This window comes from Herpailurus yagouaroundi, unplaced genomic scaffold (assembly GCF_014898765.1).
Source record: "Herpailurus yagouaroundi ecotype Mexico unplaced genomic scaffold, PumYag 438, whole genome shotgun sequence".
NCBI lineage: Eukaryota > Metazoa > Chordata > Mammalia > Carnivora > Felidae > Herpailurus > Herpailurus yagouaroundi.
The window spans coordinates 405,110-423,912 of record NW_024412655.1 but is presented as its reverse complement, the minus strand read 5'-3'; the positions used below and the strand labels follow the sequence as shown (position 1 = coordinate 423,912).

The 18,803-nt window shown below is 64.6% G+C and overlaps 2 protein-coding genes across 2 annotated transcripts in view; both read left to right on the top strand.

The window, feature by feature from the left end:
- Positions 1-9,237, top strand: part of MUC2 (mucin 2, oligomeric mucus/gel-forming) — a 28,491-nt gene extending 19,254 nt beyond the window's left edge. Inside the window, exons 31-50 of the mRNA XM_040464207.1 lie at positions 36-80; positions 132-280; positions 548-777; positions 1,103-1,277; positions 1,715-1,962; positions 2,482-2,665; positions 2,977-3,196; positions 3,932-4,110; positions 4,456-4,525; positions 4,607-4,707; positions 4,802-4,833; positions 6,230-6,404; positions 6,604-6,708; positions 6,911-6,951; positions 7,046-7,168; positions 7,270-7,368; positions 8,025-8,153; positions 8,270-8,309; positions 8,616-8,742; positions 8,832-9,237. Coding sequence (XP_040320141.1) covers positions 36-80; positions 132-280; positions 548-777; positions 1,103-1,277; positions 1,715-1,962; positions 2,482-2,665; positions 2,977-3,196; positions 3,932-4,110; positions 4,456-4,525; positions 4,607-4,707; positions 4,802-4,833; positions 6,230-6,404; positions 6,604-6,708; positions 6,911-6,951; positions 7,046-7,168; positions 7,270-7,368; positions 8,025-8,153; positions 8,270-8,309; positions 8,616-8,742; positions 8,832-9,069 — 2,710 coding nt within the window. The 3' untranslated portion in view covers positions 9,070-9,237. The remainder of the gene's footprint in view (positions 1-35; positions 81-131; positions 281-547; positions 778-1,102; positions 1,278-1,714; positions 1,963-2,481; positions 2,666-2,976; positions 3,197-3,931; positions 4,111-4,455; positions 4,526-4,606; positions 4,708-4,801; positions 4,834-6,229; positions 6,405-6,603; positions 6,709-6,910; positions 6,952-7,045; positions 7,169-7,269; positions 7,369-8,024; positions 8,154-8,269; positions 8,310-8,615; positions 8,743-8,831) is intronic.
- Positions 9,238-9,897: 660 nt separating this feature from the next.
- MUC5AC (mucin 5AC, oligomeric mucus/gel-forming) overlaps positions 9,898-18,803 on the top strand; it is a 90,675-nt gene continuing 81,769 nt past the window's right edge. Inside the window, exon 1 of the mRNA XM_040464276.1 lies at positions 9,898-10,010. Coding sequence (XP_040320210.1) covers positions 9,898-10,010 — 113 coding nt within the window. The remainder of the gene's footprint in view (positions 10,011-18,803) is intronic.

The window sequence follows — 18,803 nt, the reverse complement described above, 5'->3', positions numbered from 1 at the left end:
ACCCCGACCCCGGCCTCGACTACCACCACCACCAGCACGGAGACCCCCTCCACACCCACACCCACGACTGTGTCAACGACGTCCACAGAAACGCTCACACTGCCAGGACTCCCGTCATCCACTCCACACAGGCCACCTACCACGAGCGCCACGACCTCCAGTGTTCTCCCCCCCACGCTGACCCCAATATCCTCCCCCAGCATTGTTGAAACTACAGGTTCCATCACCAGCACAGCCCTGGAAAAGTGTTGCGTCTTGAATGACACATACTTTGCCCCAGGTACCCAGGCTTGTCACTTCTGACTCTTAGGCGCCAGAGGCGGGTGGGTTCTGGTTTCCTGTCACCAGTGGTAAGGGGTTAGGCTGAAGTCCCCACCGGGAGCCGGCTGGACGGCCGTCCCTGCAGTCTGCCCCTCTCGGCTGTCGCCGTGAATCAGGGACACGGTCGAGGTGGGCTTCCCTCCAGTGGCCTTGTCGGCACCTGTTTGTATGCTCTGGGAGCCAGCCCTGCGTGGCTAGTGTAGGTCTGGTCTCTGTCCCCTGGCAGGTGAAACGGTGTATAACGGCACGCATGGGGACACCTGCTATTACGTGAACTGCTCGCTGTCCTGCACCTTTGAGTTCTTCAACTGGTCGTGTCCGTCCACACCCTCCCCAACGCCCACCCCTTCCTCGCCAACGCCGGCCTCAACACCGAAACCACCCACGTCCATGGCATCGAGCACTCTGGCCACCACCAAGCCCCCTGGGTGCTTAGACTTTGATCCTCCCAGAGAGGTCAGTGGGCTGTGGGCTGCTTGTGGTCCTGGTCCCCTTGGCTCTGCGCACACATGCCCACCTGGGAGGACAGGGACGTCTGCCGGTCACCCGCGACGCTCTGTCCTCCGAGCGGCCTTTTGGGGGCAGGTCGGCCGAGCGCCCACCTTCTGGGCCACGCCTCCCCTGCCGGGCGAGGAGGAGGAGGCTTGGCCAGTGGTGAGGCTGAGGCGGCTGCCTCCTGCACGGGGCGGTCCCCAGGCTCCAGGGGAGGGCTCAGGGCCACCCCTGTACAGGCTGGGGCTCCAGGCTGGTCCCCGCTGACCCTGCGCCTTCCCCGCTGTAGGAGAACGAGACGTGGTGGCTGTGTAACTGCACCATGGCCATCTGCAAATACGACAACACAGTGGAGTTAGTGCAGGTGAAGTGCAAACCCCCACCCATGCCCACCTGCTCCAACGACCTCCTGCCTGTGCGCGTCATGGACCCTGATGGCTGCTGCTGGCACTGGGAGTGCGACTGTGAGTTGGCCCAGGCCGCGGGACCCTCCCCTCCTTCCCCCTTCTGCGGGTGTGGGGCTGCAGGCCCTCAGGGGCTTCTCGTGCCTCCTGCTGGTTCCTCCTCTGGGGCGGGGGGGGGGGGGGGGGGCCAGGCAGGGGAGGGGTGTGCCTGCTGGAGCCACCTCCACCACGGAGGCTGCTCCCCGCCACCACCCCCCGCCCCGGGGTGGGCGGGGCAGGGCTGGACTTCGAACCCGGACCCTCTGGCTCCCAAGCCAGGCTCTGTCCCACCGAACGGGCTTGGACGCCCCTCGTGCTCCAGGAACCAGAATTTCCGGGACCCCCTGGATTCCTGCTTTGTCTTCTCACTGTTCCTGGGCTCCCGCCCACTCCTGTCCCTGTCCTAGCCGCTCCCCCAGTCTGGGGCTTGGTGTGGCTCACGGGAGCTCTGTCCGCAGGCTACTGCACAGGCTGGGGGGACCCACACTATGTCACCTTCGACGGGCTTTACTACAGCTACCAGGGCAACTGCACGTACGTGCTGGTGGAGGAGATCAGCCCCACGGTAGACGGCTTCGGCGTCTACATCGACAACTACCACTGTGACGTCAACGACCGGGTGTCCTGCCCCCGGACGCTCATCGTGCGCCACGAGACCCAGGAGGTGCTGATCAAGACGGTGCAGATGGCCCCCATAAAAGTGCAGGTGCGCTGGCCAGGTGGCGGGGCACTGCGGGAGGGGGGGGGCGTTCCCCGTTCCCTCGCTCGGCAGGGGGCTGGGCTGTTCTCAAGGGACCAGGGACCTTGACCTCCCGCACGCCCCCTGGCTGCAGTCCTCTTGCACACACTCACGTGGAGTTGCTGGTTCCGGAGGCCTGGGGAGCCTCACCCCTTGGCACAGGGGGACTCTCGGGACAGCGTCCTTGTGATCTCACCCCGGGGATCGGCCGGGACCAGTCTGGCCCGGAGCAGTGGAAAGGAAGTGGGAAAGGGACCAGGGCAAGGGGCAGGGTGGATGGGGGCAGGGGACAGGCAGGGGTCCCCACACCGGACGCACAGGCCTGACAACAGGTAGGGCTGGGGCGGCCCCAGATGCTCTGTCAAGATGCAGCTTGCCCCGACTCGCTCCTGTGAGACACGCACGGCGGCCGGGGCAGGGCCCCGGGGGAGGGGCCACCACGTCCGCCCCAAGGGGACGTCCTGACCGCGAGTGTGCCGGCCACAGGTGCAGGTCAACGGGCAGGCCGTGGCGCTGCCCTACAGGAAGTATGGGCTGCAGGTGTCCCAGTCGGGCATCAACTACGTGGTGGACATCCCCGAGCTGGGCGCCCTCATCTCCTACAACGGCCTGTCCTTCTCCATCAGGCTGCCCCACCACCGGTTTGGCAACAACACCAAGGGCCAGTGTGGTGAGCCCCTCAGCCCCTGCGGGCTCCCTGCAGCTCCCGGGCCCGCCCCTGGGGGGGAGTTGGGGGTTGGCTGGGGCCGAGGCCGGTGTGAGGGTCGGCCAGCCGGGGGCTGGCTCTCTGGCTCTTCGGCTCGGGTCCCGGGGCCGTCATGCCGGGTGGGCCCCTGTGGGAACGAGCCGGCCGGAGTCTCGTCCGCTCTGCGCCCTCGGCCCTGGCCTGGCGGTCGCCGGGGCCCCGGGGCCGGCCCGGGGCTGTCTGCTGTGCGGCGTGGCTCTGGTGCTGGCTCAGCGTGGGCCTCCGTCCCGACGCAGGCACGTGTACCAACAACACCGCCGACGACTGCGTGTTGCCCAGCGGAGAGGTCGTTTCCAACTGCGAGGTCGCGGCCGACCAGTGGGTGGTAAACGACCCCTCCAAGCCACACTGTCCCCACGTCGGCGTCACCACCAAGCCCCCGGCTAGCACGCCGTCAGCGGGCAGCCCCACGCCCAAGGACTGTGCTTCCCCTCTCTGTGACCTCATCAAAGACAGGTACCCCCCCAGGCCTGGCCGCCTCTCGTCACCCGCCAGGGGCAGGGGCTCAGGGAGCGGCCAGGCGTACAGGGAGAGCTGGGCCGGACCGTGGGGTGGGAAGAAGGGAAGGCTTGAGGGGCTGGGGCCTCACTCCCAGTCTGCAAAGGGGGGCCGGACACGGAGCATGTCTGGCATGTCAGAGTGAGGTCAGGGCGCCACGGGCGGGTGCCGGGCCTCGGACGGCCCAGGGCTGGGGCTTCCGACGTCTCTGGGGCTGAGCAGTGTGGCGAGACGTCCCTGTGCCTTGGCGGGGTCGACCGCGCCGGGCGCCTTAGGGAGAGAGGCTGAGCCGGGACCGAGCTGGCGTGCAGGGCTGATGTCAGGGAGGCAGACCTGGGCTGAGACGGAGAGGAGCTGGCATCCACGGGGAGCGAGTGCCTGTTCCCAGAGGTGTGCGGGCCGAGGCTGCGTGGCCCCCCTGCCACGGCTGCTGGAGGGGGTCCCGGCACCCGGCAGCCTCCGCCTCCGGGAGGCGGGCGCACAGCACCTCGCCCTCGGGCTGCAGAGCCGACCCCCCTTCCCCAGGGCGGCCCTTTGCTCTCCTGCCACGGGCAGCCCACAGGCGCCTGTTGGGTGGGTGCAGGCTGAGCCAGGCTCTAGGAGGGCAGCCGGGTGGAGGTGCTGGGCTGGTGGGGAGCATGAGGGGGGCGGGGAGGGCTGGCCGGAGCGTGACCCCTGCGTCCTCCCTCACAGCCTGTTCGCCCAGTGCCACGCCGTGGCACCCCCCCAGCACTACTACGACGCCTGCGTGTACGACAGCTGCTTCGTGCCCGGCTCGGGCCTGGAGTGCGCCAGCCTGCAGACCTACGCGACCCTCTGTGCCCAGAAGGGCGTCTGTATTGACTGGCGGAACCACACCAACGGCGCCTGCTGTGCGTGCCCGCCTGCCCCTGCCCCAGACCTGTGGTCCCACGGGCCGGTGGGGTCTCTGGCTACGGCCTGTAGCCACGCCTGTGGGAGGCCAGGCGTCCAGGGAGAGCCGGGCAGGACCGTGGGGTGGGAAGAAGGGCAGGCTTGAGGGGCTGGGGCCTGGGGCTGCTGCCGGGCTCGCCAAGCACAGCTCGTCACCTGCCTCCCTTCTCAGGACGGCACGGGGCGCCAAGGTGGGCGACACCGGGCAGCCGCTCACCCCCGCCGGGGCAGGAATGTCACTCACCGGTCCCCCCCCCCCCCCCCCCCCGGCTCCGGCTTCTCTGATTCCTGTCCCCTTCCTGCAGTGCTGACGTGTCCGCCTCACAGGGAGTACCGGGCCTGTGGTCCTCCAGAGGAACCCAGCTGCAAGTCTGGGTTAGTTGCTGGAAGACGCACGGGGGCGGCGGGCCTCCAGCCGGAGCACAGACCCACCTCATGATGCCCTCTCATCCCCAGATCCTTCGAGAAGAACGACAGCATCCTGGTGGAGGGCTGCTTCTGTCCCGAGGGCACCATGAACTACGCCCCGGGATTCGACGCCTGCGTGGACATGTGTGGTACGCTGCCTGCCCACATTGCCTCCGTGAAGCCCACCCTGATCCCGTGGCACCGGGACTCTGCTAACACGATTTTGTTCCTCTCCCTTCCTAGGCTGTATGGGACCTGACAATGTGCCTAGAAAGGTAGGCCTTTCCTCTTGGTGCCACGGTAGGATTCACCCATAAGCCCTGAATTTTGGGGACCAGGGTGGGTGGCAAGAAGAAGCCAGGAGTCTCAGACCCTGAGTCATGTTATTTACATCCGGAGGGCTGAGCCAGCAGGGTAATCCGGACACCCACACCCAGTCACTTACCCACCCATGCATCTCCCTCCCTCTCTCCCTCCCACCTTCTACCCCTCCATCCATCCACCCACCCATCCATCCTCCCATCCGTGCACTCACCCAACTCTCCATCCATCTGTCTGTCCAACTCTCCACCCATCCATCCATCCATCTGTCTGTCCATCCATCCATCTGTCCGTCCATCTGTCCTCCTGTCCGTCCATCTGTCCTCCTGTCCATCCATCCGTCCATCCATTTATCTATCCATCCACCCGTCTGTCCGTCCATCTGTCCATCCATCCATCCATTCATCCATGCATCCATCCATCTGTCCATCTGTCCATCCATCTGTCTGTCCAACTCTTCACCCATCCATCCATCCATCCATCCGTCCATCCACCCATCCATCCATCCAACCACCCACCCGTCCGTCGATCCATCCATCCATCCATCCATCCATCCATCTGTCCTCCTGTCCGTCCATCCGTCCTTCTGTCCGTCCATCCATCCATCCATCCATCCACCCATCTGTCCGTCCATCTGTCCATCCATCCATCCATCCATCCATCCAACTGTCCATCTGTCCATCCATCTGTCTGTCAAACTCTCCACCCATCCATCCATCCGTCCGTCTGTCCGTCCATTCATCCATCCACCCATCCATCCATCCAACCACCCACCCGTCCATTGATCCATCCATCCATCCATCCATCCATCCATCCATCTGTCCATCTGTCCATCCATCTGTCCTCCTGTCTGTTCATCCGTCCTCCTGTCCGTCCATCCGTCCATCCATCCATCCATCCACCCGTCTGTCCGTCCATCTGTCCATCCATCCATCCACTCACTGGCCCATGTGTCCATCCACACCTTCATGCCACCCACCCATGGGCCATCTGAAGCTCTATCTAAACCTGAGATGACATCCTGGCCACAGTGTTGTCCCGTCTCCTACATATGGTTGATGCCTTAGCTCTAGTCTGCGAGCCCCATACATGTGTCATGTGTTTCCCGTGTGCCAGCAAGTGCCAGGAGCAGGTCACAGCTGTGATGTCAGTGACCTGCCCCCACGTGCTGGGAGGTGGGGAGGGCACAGGTGTCCTACGGGACCTGAGTGGGACGCGAGGTGTGGTGCCTTCATCCGGCCGACTGTGGATGTGCTGCGGCGTGGCCCTGGCAGGGGGTCTTGGGTGCCAGCCCGCCTCACCCAAGTGGCACCTGTGACCCCCCCCTGCCCACCCACTTCCTGCCTGCAGTTTGGGGAACACTTCGAGTTCGACTGCAAGAGCTGTGTCTGTCTGGAGGGCGGGAGCGGCATTTCCTGCCTGCCCAAGACGTGCAGCCAGGAGCTGCCCCAGTGCACGGAGGAGGGCACCTACCCGCTCACAGAGGTCAACCCTGCCGACACCTGCTGCAACATCACATCCTGCAGTAAGGCCACCCCCGGGATGGTGCTGGGTGCTGGGGGCCCAGGAGTCGCCCGGCAGCCCCCGACGGTGTTTTCACCTCCTCACTGAGCTGGGGAGCCGCTCACTTGGGGACCTTTGGGGCATGTCCACCTGAGCACGGGTGTCGGAGGAGGCTGGTGCCCGCAGCCCCCTCCTTCCCCTTGTCTCCCCCCTCCCCCCAGAGTGCAACACCAGCCTGTGCCCGGCGACGCCGTCCAAGTGCCCACTGGGATTTGAAGCGAAGAGTGAGATCACACCTGGGAAGTGCTGCCCTACCTACACCTGTGGTTAGTGGGGGCCGGGGGGTGGGGCTGAGAGCCCCGTGGGGTCACCCTGCGTGGCGACCACACACCCCCTGGGCTCAGTGTCCGTGCTGTCCCGGGGGGTGGGACTGACCGTGGGGTCACCCCGCATGGTGGTCACACTCCCCCTGGGCCCAGGTGTCTACTTTGTCCAGCCTGACCCACGTCCCCGTTCTCTTCCTCCCAGTGCCCAAGGGTGTGTGCGTTCACCAGAATGCCGAGTACCAGGTGAGCCTGGGCAGGGTGCCGGGAAGGGTGCCCGCTCTGGGGCCTCCGTGGTGGGCGGTAGCCCCGCCTCACCCGCTCCTCTCTGTGCCCTCAGCCGGGGTCGCCAGTTTACTCCTCCAAGTGCCAGGACTGCGTGTGCACCAACCGCAGGAACAGCAGCACCGAGCTCAACGTCATCTCCTGCACCCACGTGCCCTGTGACAACTCCTGCAGCCCCGTAAGCCTCCCTCCCGTCCCCCCGGAGGCCACGGGCCATCCCGCGGCCACCTCCGTGGCTCCCTTCCTCCCCGCACCAACCTAGCCGTGTGCATCCCGCAGGGCTTCGAGCTGGCAGAGGCCCCCGGAGAGTGCTGTGGTAAGTGCGAGCAGACCCACTGCATCATCAAGAGGCCCGGCAAGGAACCCATCATCCTAAAGGTGAGCGAGGGGCCTGCTCCCATCCCCACCCAGGAGGGGCCGGCCCGCAGCCACGGGCAAGGCCTGGGATGCCTCCCGCCGCCCCAGCAGGGTCTTCCCAGGGCCGGGCATGGCTGTTCCAGTGTCCTGGGGTGGCCGTGACCGCAGACTGGGGCTGGAAACACCAGGAGTGACCGAGTCTTTTCGTCTGGAGCTGGAGTCCAGGCTGGAAGTGTCGCAGGGCTGCGGTCCCTTCAAGGGCTCTGGGGGAGCCTTCCTGCCTCTTTGGCTTCTGGGGCTCCAGACGGCCCCGGGCTTGTGGCCGCGTCCCTCCACTTTCTGGCTCACCTTCCTGTGGCCCCGCCTGTCTCTTATAAGTATACTCGTTGTTGGATTTAGAACCACCCGTGTAATCTGGGATGGTCTCATCTTGGCATCTTTAAGCTAATCTCACCTCTCAACACTCTTTCTCCAGATAAGGTCGTATCCGCAGGTGCAGGGGTTAGGATGTGGACGTGTCTGGGCGCTCTAGGCTGGTGGCTGTGGGCCTGCAGGCTGGACCTTCTGTCCGACAGGAGCTGCACTTGGCTGGGTGGTTGGAAACCTGCAGGGCGTTTCTTGTCTGTCTTCCGGGTGGGCCTCCTGTGGGTCTCACCAGGCTGTCTTGTGCCCTGCAGCCCGGGGACATAAAGCATGACCCGAAGAATAACTGCACATTCTTCAGCTGCGTGAAGATTCACAACCAGCTCATCTCTTCGGTCTCCAACATCACCTGCCCCGACTTTGACCCCAGCATCTGCCTCCCGGTGAGTGGGGGTCCTTTCTTCGGGACCTGCCCTTTCCCACCCTGAGGCAGGACGGGGCTGCTCACGGCCGGGGGGGGGTGGTCTGGGGGTCCCAGGCTCGTTCTCCTTCCTTCCAGGGTTCCATCACTCTCATGCCCAATGGTTGCTGCAAGAAATGTGAGTACAGCCTGGCGGGCAGGCATCTCTGGGGCACACGGCGCGGCAGGGGAGCTCCCTCTGGGACCCTGGGGCGGGGGTGAAGGAGGCACAGGGGATGATGTCCCGGGACTCCCGTCCCCTTCTGTGCCACTCTCAGCCGATGTTAAATTGGGGGGCAGCAGCTGGGGGCCCTGCTTGCTGTGGGGTGGCCGGGGCTGGGGCACTCGAGGAGGGAGAGGAGGCCGTGAGGGAGAACCTGCGGGCCCCCCCGGGGTGTGGAGACCCCGCCCCCCAGCCCAGAGCCTCCAACCCCCCTCCTGGCAGGCATCCCTCGCAACGAGACCAGGATCTTCTGTTCCGCCATCCCAGTTACCCGGGAAATTTCTTTCGCCGGCTGCACCAACAAGGTCACAATGAACTACTGCTCTGGGTCCTGCGGGACCTTCGCCCTGTGAGTCCCAGGCCCCGGACAGGGGTGGGGGAGGGGCTCCTCGCCCTAGTGGGGGTGGCTCCTCACTCTGGCCGGCCGCCCGCCCGCAGGTACTCGGCCGAGGCCCAGGCCCTGGACCACAGGTGCTCCTGCTGTAAGGAAGAACGGACCAGCCAGCGGGAGGTGGTGCTGCACTGTCCCCAGGGCGGCTCGCGGAGCCACACCTACACCCACATCGAGAGCTGCCGGTGCCAGGACACCGTCTGCGAGCTCCCGCCGGCCCCGAGCCGCGTCCCCGGCCGCTCCCGGCGCTCCAGCCCCGGGGGCCTGCGCCCAGGAGGCGCTTGAACAGGGTCGTGCCACCCAGCTCGCCCCCACCGCCCTCCGCACCCCCCACCCCTCCTGCTGACCCCCTGAGCTTCCTCACCTCCTGAGCCGGCTTCCTCTCTGCAGATATTTATTTTCTGAGTCTTTGTTCAATTCTTCGCTTTCCACAATAAACTTGGTCAGACGCTGTGCCGGTGTGTGTGGTCAGTGCTGGGCGTCCGGACGGCTGCCGTGCACGGCCCCGGGTCTCGCTGCTTCCTGTGGGGCGAGCGGACCGAGAAGGTCCAGAGAGGGGCCCGGTCCGCACGCTCTGCGCACGGGATGCGGGGGGGCCCGCGCACACTTGCCTGCCTGGCTGTGGCAAGCTTCCTGTGCCAAGTGCGGCCCCCAACGACCTCTGTCCCTCGAGCCGCCTCCAGAAAGCCCTGTCCCGCCCTGTCCTGCCCTCAGCGTGGCCAAAGCCCTTTCTGGGCCATCGTAGTCCAGGAAGACTTCCACCCCTGACTTTGCGCAACAGGGGGCCCGACAGCCCAGGGCGCCGGGTGTGTGCGTGTGTCTGCGGACGTGGCTTGGGTGTGAACGTGCCACGTGCACATGTGTTTGCGTGTATGTGTTTGGAGCGTGCTTCATCCTGGGTGTCTGCACTGGCAAAGCTGAAGGTCCTGGGCCGGGGTCAGGGGCGCACACCAGCCCGTGGATCAGAAGGTGACCTTCCGGGCCTCTGCCACTTGCAGAGTTCCGGTCGGTTCTGTGGACCCAGGCGGGCGGCCGGTGCCGTGTGTGCGCGCCTCCACGTGTCCACCTGCCTGCGCATGTCTGGGGAGCTGTTCTGTGAGCTGAGCCGCCAAAATGGGGGTTTTAGGGAAGGGTCTCCTCCAGGCCTTTGATGACCGAGAGTGCAAACTGGCGGCCTCCCGCTGGGCGGCCGTGGAGACCGCTGGACCAGAGCCGGAGCGCCCAAGGTTGGGTGACGAGCCAGGTTCTGTTCTCCTGAGGCAGCAGACCCCTGGCCTGACCAGGTGTTGAGGGGGTGGGAGCCCTGGGTCCTAGGGCCGAGGACCCCCGAGTGTAGCCATTTGGATTGTGAGCTCCCCTGGAAACCTAAGGGGAGGTGCCGATGTCCCCGGGGCCCACATCTCATCCTCCCTGTGATTCTCTGCCACACGTTACACCTGACTGAATGGAGGGTCTCAGGGAGAGCAGATACCTGCCTCAGGCTCCGCAGTGCTGAGGCCAGTGAGGGTTTGCTCCAGGAGGCACCCAGAACCCCAACTTCTCTGCATTCCCTGCCCCCTGAGGAGCTGGGCTGAGGGCTCTGCCCTCCCTCACCTGCCCCCACCTGACACCAGGGAGGGCTTGATGGCCGATCAGGTTGTGTCAGCACATCAGCGTCACCCTGGCACCTGGGGGTCTTTCCAGTGGCCCCCTGGCCTGGGAGGGCCCCAGAGGCCCCTGCACAGCCCCCTTGGTGACCTCGGGGGTCCACATTGTCCCTGGCCAAGACCTGTGGACTTCCTGGGTGGTCAGTTGGCCTGGGTTGGACTTGGAGTCACCAAGTGGCCTCCTAGGACAGAAGGATTGCTGGGGGTACAGGGGCTCCCCGCCTCTGCTGTGCGGCCAAGTGGGGTCCTGGGTGCTTCAGGACCAGCCCTTCTGCAAGACGGTCAATGTGCCGACCCGATGGCCCTCACCTGTTCCAGGGCCCCCTCCCAGGGCCACGGGGGCTTGGAGCTCCAGAAATTTTCTAGCGGGCTGTGTGTTTCATCGACGTGGTGCAGAGCCCCTGGCCCACCCTGCTGCGTCTGGCTGTGCCCGGCTGGCCAGCAGCCCCAGCACAGGCCGGACCCAGGCAGAACGAAGGTGCTCGTGGCCCTCGTCTGGTCAGGAAGAGGGGTCAGCCTTGGGCCGGCGTCCCATCCACTTCCCGGCTCTGCGGCTGCGCGATGGGGACACAAGGCGGGGGGGCAGCGGTGGGCCGGGGTGCAGCTGGGCCCTGCTCACTTTTCTAGGCTGCGCCCCCAGGTCCCCAAATTAAGCAGAACAGGCAGGGTTTTCTCTGTTTGACACATGGTGGTTTCCATGAGGATCTGTTTGGAAAGAGGTTTCTGGCTTAAAAATGGTTTGATGACCGTTGGCAGATGGTCGCTAAGGCTGCTGCCCGCCCCCAGCAGAGGAAGCAGGGGGCGCTCCCCGGGCCCCCGCCCCAACCATCTGGAGGAATGGGCGAATGGCCCACACGCACCCCTGCACCAGCACCCCCCGACCTGGAGGCTGTTGGGGGTTCACGCCCCTTCTTACAGCCCTTGTCCCGCTATTTAGATGAGGGCTCTGCTAGGGACACCCGTGCAGTGGGCCGCACCCCTGCCCTTCTGCCCAGGGAGCCGCCGCCTTGGCTGTGCCCCTCCCTGCCCCTCCCACCTCTCCCTTCCCTGGCACACCCTTCCCAGCCCCCGGTCTCCACCCACGTGCTCTGGTCTGAGCACAGCCCACCTGTGAGGGAAGGGGGCTTGTCCCACAGGTGAGGGAAGGGGGGTGGGGGGCGGGGGGAGGGGGGCCGGGGGAGGGGGGGGCGGGCCCCATGCAAATCCCATTGCATAGCCGGCTCTTTCCTCTTCCTCTTCTGGCTCGAGACCCTGAGCTGCGTTGTCCGGGGGCTCTGCGGGGATGCGGGACCTGGGACGGGGACAGGCCTGGAATGAAGTGCCAGCCACCCAGGGCCCGACGGGGCGCCCAGAGGCGGTGGCTCGTGCTTGGCCACCACAAGTGGTGCTTGGCACTGGCCCACCTTGTCTTTCCACGCGGCGTGTGCCCTGCGGTTCTGCCACACCCTGTTCTGGGGTGCCGCTGCCCCCCGAGTGTCCGCATCAGTGGCCCTTCACGCTCTCATGCTGGTCCCTGTGGGCCTGGCGTGGCCGCCGGGGGTCAGTTCAGGCCCCAGCTCTGCCGGCAGGCTCCGTGTGCAGAGGGCCTGGGGTGCCCTCACTTCTCCGTGGGACCATGATGGTGACAAGGGTTGGATGGTGACCACAGGCCTCCCAGAGGCCACGCTCGTTTGTCACCCCAGGGGAGGGGGGAGAGTCAGGGCCCCCCCTGCACCCAGAGAGGGAAGGGGCCTCCGAGTCTCCCTGCTGTGACATCAGGTCCAGTCCGGACCGCGGTGCTACTCCTTCCGGGCTCTGCTGGGCGCCACAGGTTAGGGGAGCCCAGGCCCCACTGTCTGGCCCTAATCATGGGGCCTCAGGGGAACCCCCAGAAAAGAGTCTTCCACCAGTGGCTTTGGGAAGGCAGGGACTGAGGGGGGCTGATCCCGTCTCCGGGGACCCTGTTCCCCCACAGCAGCCTCCTCACCTCCCTTCCTAGGGGAAGCGTTGGTCGGTGTCTGGAATCAGAAGTGAGTCCCCCGTCCCTGCGGTGAGATACTCGTCTGCGGTGAAGGTGAGCTCACATTGGTGCGTGAGGCCCGAGTGAGTCGCGAACGCGTGCTGAGGGCTGCACGCGTTCACGCATAAAAGGCTGCGGGATTCAATCCCTGCCACGGAGCTCCGGAAACGGCCAGACGAGGCAACGGACAGCCTGGTGGTGCCCTGCCCCGTGCCTGGGGAGGGGGACTGGCCGGGGGGTGGCTCACGACTGCCGACACCCGCCAGCCTTCACCAGGCCGGACGCTCGAGACGACGTCGTTACTGAGGGTAAACAGCACTTTGGTAAAAACCGCGGCTTCTGACTCTTGCCTTGAACAGCCCTTACTACCGGTTTGCGGCCTGGGCTGGCTCGTCGCGCGGCTGCCGCTGGGGGTCCGCGGGGCTGGCTTCTGCTGGAGGAGGGGGGGTCGCTGACGCCCCCCTGCACGCATCCTGTTCTGTTCACACGGTGCTGTGTGGTCTCCCAGAGCGACCAGAGGGTGGGCCCCGTGCACACGCGAGTCCCGTGGCGTCCCCTGTGTCACATCTGCTGCCGTTCCAGTGGCCACAGGCCACGTGCACGGCCAAGGCCAGACGAGCAAGGACAGGCCACAGGGGTCGGAACAACTGGGGGCTTGGGTGCTTCACGTCACACAGACTACCCCGGACGGTAGGAAAGGTGGGAGGCTCTCACTGGGTCAGCGTGATACCAGATCGCGGGAGAGCGGCCCCAGGAGAGGACACCAAGGCAACACGCAGGCAGGCACCTGTGGCTGTGGGACGCGTCAGCGCAGCGGGCCGCGAGCAGAAACGAGAGGCCGCAAGGGGCGTGCGTTTTCTCTGCTGCGGACGCCTCTTTCCACGCGGAGCCTGTCCCTTAGCTCGGGCCTCTGCCGCCCGCCACACACTCTGGCCCAGGGAGAGTGCTGGAACTGGAAAAAGAGGGTGCGGGCATCCCACCTCCTCTCCTCGTCCTCTGCTCCTCCACGGAGGGGAGCTGGTCCAGGCCCAGGGCCGCCAGCGACCGGAAGGTTGTCTAATTTCAGGGGGAAACATACCCACAAGCACAGTCCATGAAGCAGCCTATGAGTTTATAATTCGCAAAATTAGGCACGGCCCTGCACTCGCCAAGCCCCTTGCTTATTTTCAATTGGTTCCAGCACTCGGGTGGGGGGGGGGGGCGCTGTGTGCGAACCCCCCCTCCCCCCCAGCCCAACAATCCTAAACAAGCCGGGCTTTCCCAGGAATCCAAGGATAACTCAGCAAGGGAGACTACCAACAGTGCGTCAGCCAGGGTCGCTCTGCTGTGTTGCAGGAACGGAAGCCCCCCCAGTTTGGCTTTTGGTCGTTTGGGCCCCTCTTGTCATCCAGGACCCGGGGTCTCAGAGATCGCGGAGGGCCTGCCACTGTGTGCAGTCTCTGGGATGAGTGGCCACTGGCGGCTCCCGGCAGCCACAGGGGCCAGGAAGTGCAATGCCCCTAGGGGAGCAGAAGGGGGAGCCAGCCGCCTCCAGGAGCCGCTGTGATTCCCACAGCCACAGATTTGAGGAGAAAATCCTTGTGGTTTTCTTACCGCGTGCAGAAACGGCATCTGACAAGAGTAAACAGCTTGTCTTGACCGTTTAAAAAAAAACACAGACTGAGACCACAAGGCAACATGCTCAACACGTCAAGGGGTATCTGTCAAAAGGTGGCACCGGTTACAAGCGGGGACTTTCACATCATCCCCCTGAGAGTCGAGGAAGCCGTCGGTCACTCCGGCCCGCAGTTGGTGCCCCCCCCGCCCCCCCGGGGGCGGTTCTGGAGGTTCTGGCCAAAACGATAAAACAAGAAAAAAGAAATGATAAATACCACGATTAGAAAGAGATTAAACCGTCCTGATTTCAGGATACCTTCACGAATGGCTCTAGTTTTGGGTCAGAGAGCTCAGTGCCATCGAGTAACATTGTTGGATACAAAGTTAATGAAAACATACCCAAAACTAAGCAGAAAATGTATTAGAGAAGATTATCTCACTAATGGCAGCCAGAGACCCTGTGTAGATTCCTGAGAGCACATCAGACGGCAGCTCCCGGCCGTTCTGAGAAAATTACTCTCCGTTACGGAAGGGCACACAGGAAGGTGTTGGTGCTGGGAGAGAGCGTCATGCTCTCGAAACGGCAGGTTCGGTTTTGCAAAATAAGGTCAGTTCTCGGCAAACAGCTGTATATATCCAGGGAGATGCCCTTCCGAATCTGTAGGGAGCTTCCCGTGGGGGTGGGGGGGGGGTGGTTCATCCATCTGCACGTGACCTGGGTGCGGGGCAGGTGGACGGACAGGTGGACCCGCGGGATGGGATGCTGCGGGGTTGGCGCCCCACCCCCAGGGTAAGGTGAGTTACCAAGTGGGTTAAATAACTAGAGGTTATTCCCAGCAAAACTTGTGAACTTTCAGGAGAAGATAAAGGTGTATTTATGACTTCAGGGTAGGGAAGGACCTAATCAAGTCATTAAAGTCACAAGCCATTATGCGCGTTAAGGTGCGTGCATTTGACCGTGTCACAGTTATGTTTGGGAAAGGACAATGTAACCAAGTAAAAATACAGGCCCCGATCCCGTGTGACCGGGGTCCCTGTAGGAAGAGGGCATCAGGACGCAGACACGGGCAGAGGGATGACCCTGTGAGGACACCGGGAGAGGGCGGCCGTCCGCACACAAGGAGAGAGGCCCCGGGGAGACTCGGCCCCGCCCACGCCTGGACCTCCGGCTCCGGCCTCCTGGACGGGGGACAGTGTGGCGCATGCTGTCTCCTCTGTGGGACTGTGTCACGGCCACCCCAGGACGACATGGGGAGGGGAGGGCCAGGTGCACAGCGCGGGAAGCCTGGAGGGGCCGTCGGGCTTCGGGGGCCGTTGCTCGTGGGCACCTGCCATGAGAACACATCTCCTGAAAACCCGGAAGGGACGACGGGGAGCGGGTGCCGGCTCAGCGCCGGGGACCGAGGCCGAAACTGCTTAATCCACGTGGCGGTCTTGCGGCGGGGGGTGGGGGGGGTCGAGCCTCCCCTCACGTCATAGGCAGCGAGCCAGCGGAAATGGCTCGTGACTTCGGGGCCGGCAGCACCCCCCCTCCCCCCCGGGGAGCCTGGACGCTGCCCCTCCGCCTGACCCCCCCACCTGCCCCGGCTGCCCCCTACTGTTGGCCGAGTCCACCGCCACCGCGTGCCGAGAACTTGAAGCCTGACCCCTGGGAAGGATGCCCTGCACCCGGACGCGGGCGGGCACTGTGGCCTCCTGTCCGTGAAATCAGGGCCCAAACAGGAGGAGACCCCGAAGAGCAGAACTGGCCCCAAACTGCAGGCGTCTCGGGGCCCTTTCGACCCGTCGGCCGGGCGCGGGGCCGCGCTCCAGGCTACGCCGTTCACCAGCCACAGGGAGCGTTGCTGCCCTCCCCGCCCGCAGGGCGCCGGCACGGTTTGCCCAGAAGCTGGATAAAGGCTCTCGGGAGAGCGGCAGGTGCTGTGACCCTGTGGCCCTCGCTGCAGCTGGGCACAGGCCCCTCCCGGGGGCGGGGCGGGGCGGGGGCTGCACCGTCACCTCCCCTGAGGCGGTGGTGCCAGGGTGGCTCCAGCCCTGCAGGGGGTGCCCGTCGGGTGCTGGCTGACGCAGGGGGGGTCCTGCACCGGGGACGGGGGTGGCGTGTGGGAGGGAGCATCCGGGCACAGCCACACGGGTGTCTGTGGCAAGACCTTGCAGGCTCAAGAGCCGAGGAGGGTTCTGTGTCCTCCAGTTTGAGTGAGCGTTCTGCCGGGTATATTTTTATTATTTACATGTTTATTCTTGAGAGAGACAGAGCACGAGCGGGAGAGGGACACAGAAAGAGGGAGACACAGAATCCGAAGCGGGCTCCAGGCTCTGAGCCGTCGGCGCAGAGCCCGACGCGGGGCTCGAACCCACGGACCGAGAGATCACGACCTGAGCCGAAGTCGGACGCCCAACCGACGGAGCCACCCAGGCGCCCCCAGTTCGGCTGGGCATAAAAGTTCAAACATCCTTTCTCTTGGCTGGACCACTGCCTGTTCCTGCCACCAGAGCACGGGGAGGAGCCCCACCTTTCTCAGATTCGCACGCACCCCTCTCGCTGAGCTGACTCACCCGGCTGATGCATTCTCACGAGGGTCCACACGGGGGAGCCATGCCCGGTCAGCACCCCCAGCCCCTCCCGACCCCAGCGGTTCACCACGGGGTCCAGGCTTTCGTTTTCTGGGCTTGCTTGGCTCTCTCTGAGCACCCCCCACCCCTTCCGAGGCCTTTTGTCTTTTCCCGTTGGGGTGTCACCCCCATTATTTCTTTAATGTGGTTCCTCCTCATGAAAATTTAAAACTTTAATTGTGGCAAAATACACATGAACCGCACCCTCCTCACCGCGTCTAAGCACACAGCCCAGGGCATTACGCACACCCGCCCTCCTACTTTCTGGCGACTCCAGGGACCTCATAGGAGTGGACCACACCGTGTGTCTGGCCCACTCCCCTGTGTCACGTCCTCCGGGCCCATCTGTGCCCTAGCAGGTGTCAGCACATCCCTCTCATAAAGGCTGGAAAATCTACTGTGCGGAGGGACCACGTCTCGTCCGTCCGCTCGTCCACCGATGCCCCTCGGGTGGCCCCCACCCCTGGCTGCTGTGGACACTGCTCCGTGGACGTGGGGTGCACGCGTTGGAGGCCCCTTTTCAGCTGTTCGTGGAGGGGGATTCCAGGGCCTTCTTAAGGAGGAAGGGGGACGGGCCCAGGCTCTCAGATGCACCTGTTGTGTCCGCTCGAGCAGACCCTCCCGGCTGGGTCCTCAGCTGAGCCGGGCGGGAGCCTCGGCACGTCTGACCCACCGGCCGGGTGCTTGCAGGGGAGGAGGGAGGAGCGAACCCCGGGAGCCCCGGTCCACGGCACTGCCTGCTTGTTGACTTTATGACACATGGATACACCTCGTCCCCCTTGGCCAACGGGCACCGCCACCAACCTCCGACCTCCCCAGCCCAGGAGCCCGATGAGGGATGGGGCCCCCCCCCCCGCGGCCCCTGCTGCCCTCCCTGCCAGGCTGCCAGCCGGCCAGGCCACCCGGGCGTTGTCTCCCCACATCTCTGTGTCTCTGTGTGTGTCTCTCACCGGGGTGGGGACCCCGGTGCGACCAGTGACTGCGTCGTCAGATGGGGCTTCATTAAAACCCCATAAACCTCATAACTAAATAAGGCAGCCTGGCCAGCCCTGTACGCAAACAACGAAAGGCATCCGTGTGGCTTCTGCCCCACTGTCAAGGGAATGTGGGTGCCGGTCCCCGGGGACGGGGATGCGACAGTCCCAGCAAGTGCTAGTTCGGGCACATTCCAACACATCCTCCCTCCGCGTCCTTTCAAAGTGCAAGGGGACAGTGGCCCCGCCTGGCCGGGGCCTAGCTGTTCTCTGGGACAGGGTGGGGGGCTCGAGGGGACCCCTGCGGCCCTGCCCAGGCCCGGCCTGTGGGGCGCTCTCACAAAGAGCAGGACATGGGAGGGGACAGGCCCCAGTGGCTTGGGGTTGCTGCTCAGGGTCACAGGCTGGGGGCAGGGGGAGGCTCAGCCTCAGGGCTGAGACACACAGGCTGTGCTGTCGTTGTCTTGGGTCGGGCTTGGTTTGAACCTGGGGCCCCGCAGATCTGACCCCACCTGGGGCTGTGTGTAGGCAAAGCATCTGCTTGGGACACCGGCTGCTCGAGTTCACGGAACCTTGCGTGGCAGTCACGTGGGTGCACGATGAGGGTCGGACCCACGGAAGCCACGTTCCACAGTGTGTCTGCCAACTCCCGAATCGGGGGCGGGGGGCTGGAAGCCTGGGTGTGGCGTGCGGGGGGCTGGCGGTGGGGGCTCTCCGAGAAGGGCCGGGACCCGTTTCCCAGCGGCCTGGGTCTGCACCTTGGTGTGTCCCCACACAGACACTCGGGGAGCCTTTTGTGGGGGAGCAGAGGGCTGCGGGCCCACGCTGACTCCCAGGAGGACGTCTGAAGTTGTCCAGCTTCTGCTTACGATGCCTTTTTTAAAAAAGCACAGACAACTGGGAGCGCCTGGGTGGCTCAGTTGGTTAAGCGTCCGACTTCGCTTCAGGTCCTGGTCTGAGGGTTCCTGAGTTCGAGCCCCGCGTCGGGCTCCGTGCTGACAGCTCGGGGACTGGAGCTGCTTCGGATTCTGTGTCTCCCTCTCTCTCTGCCCCTCCCGTGCTCTGTCTCTCTTTCCTTCAAAAATAAATAAGCGTTTATTTTTCAGGTAATGTTTTTTTAAAATAAACGTTATTTTTAAAAATAAACAAAAAAAAAGTACAGATTCTGGGGGGGGGGGGGGGGGGGGGGGG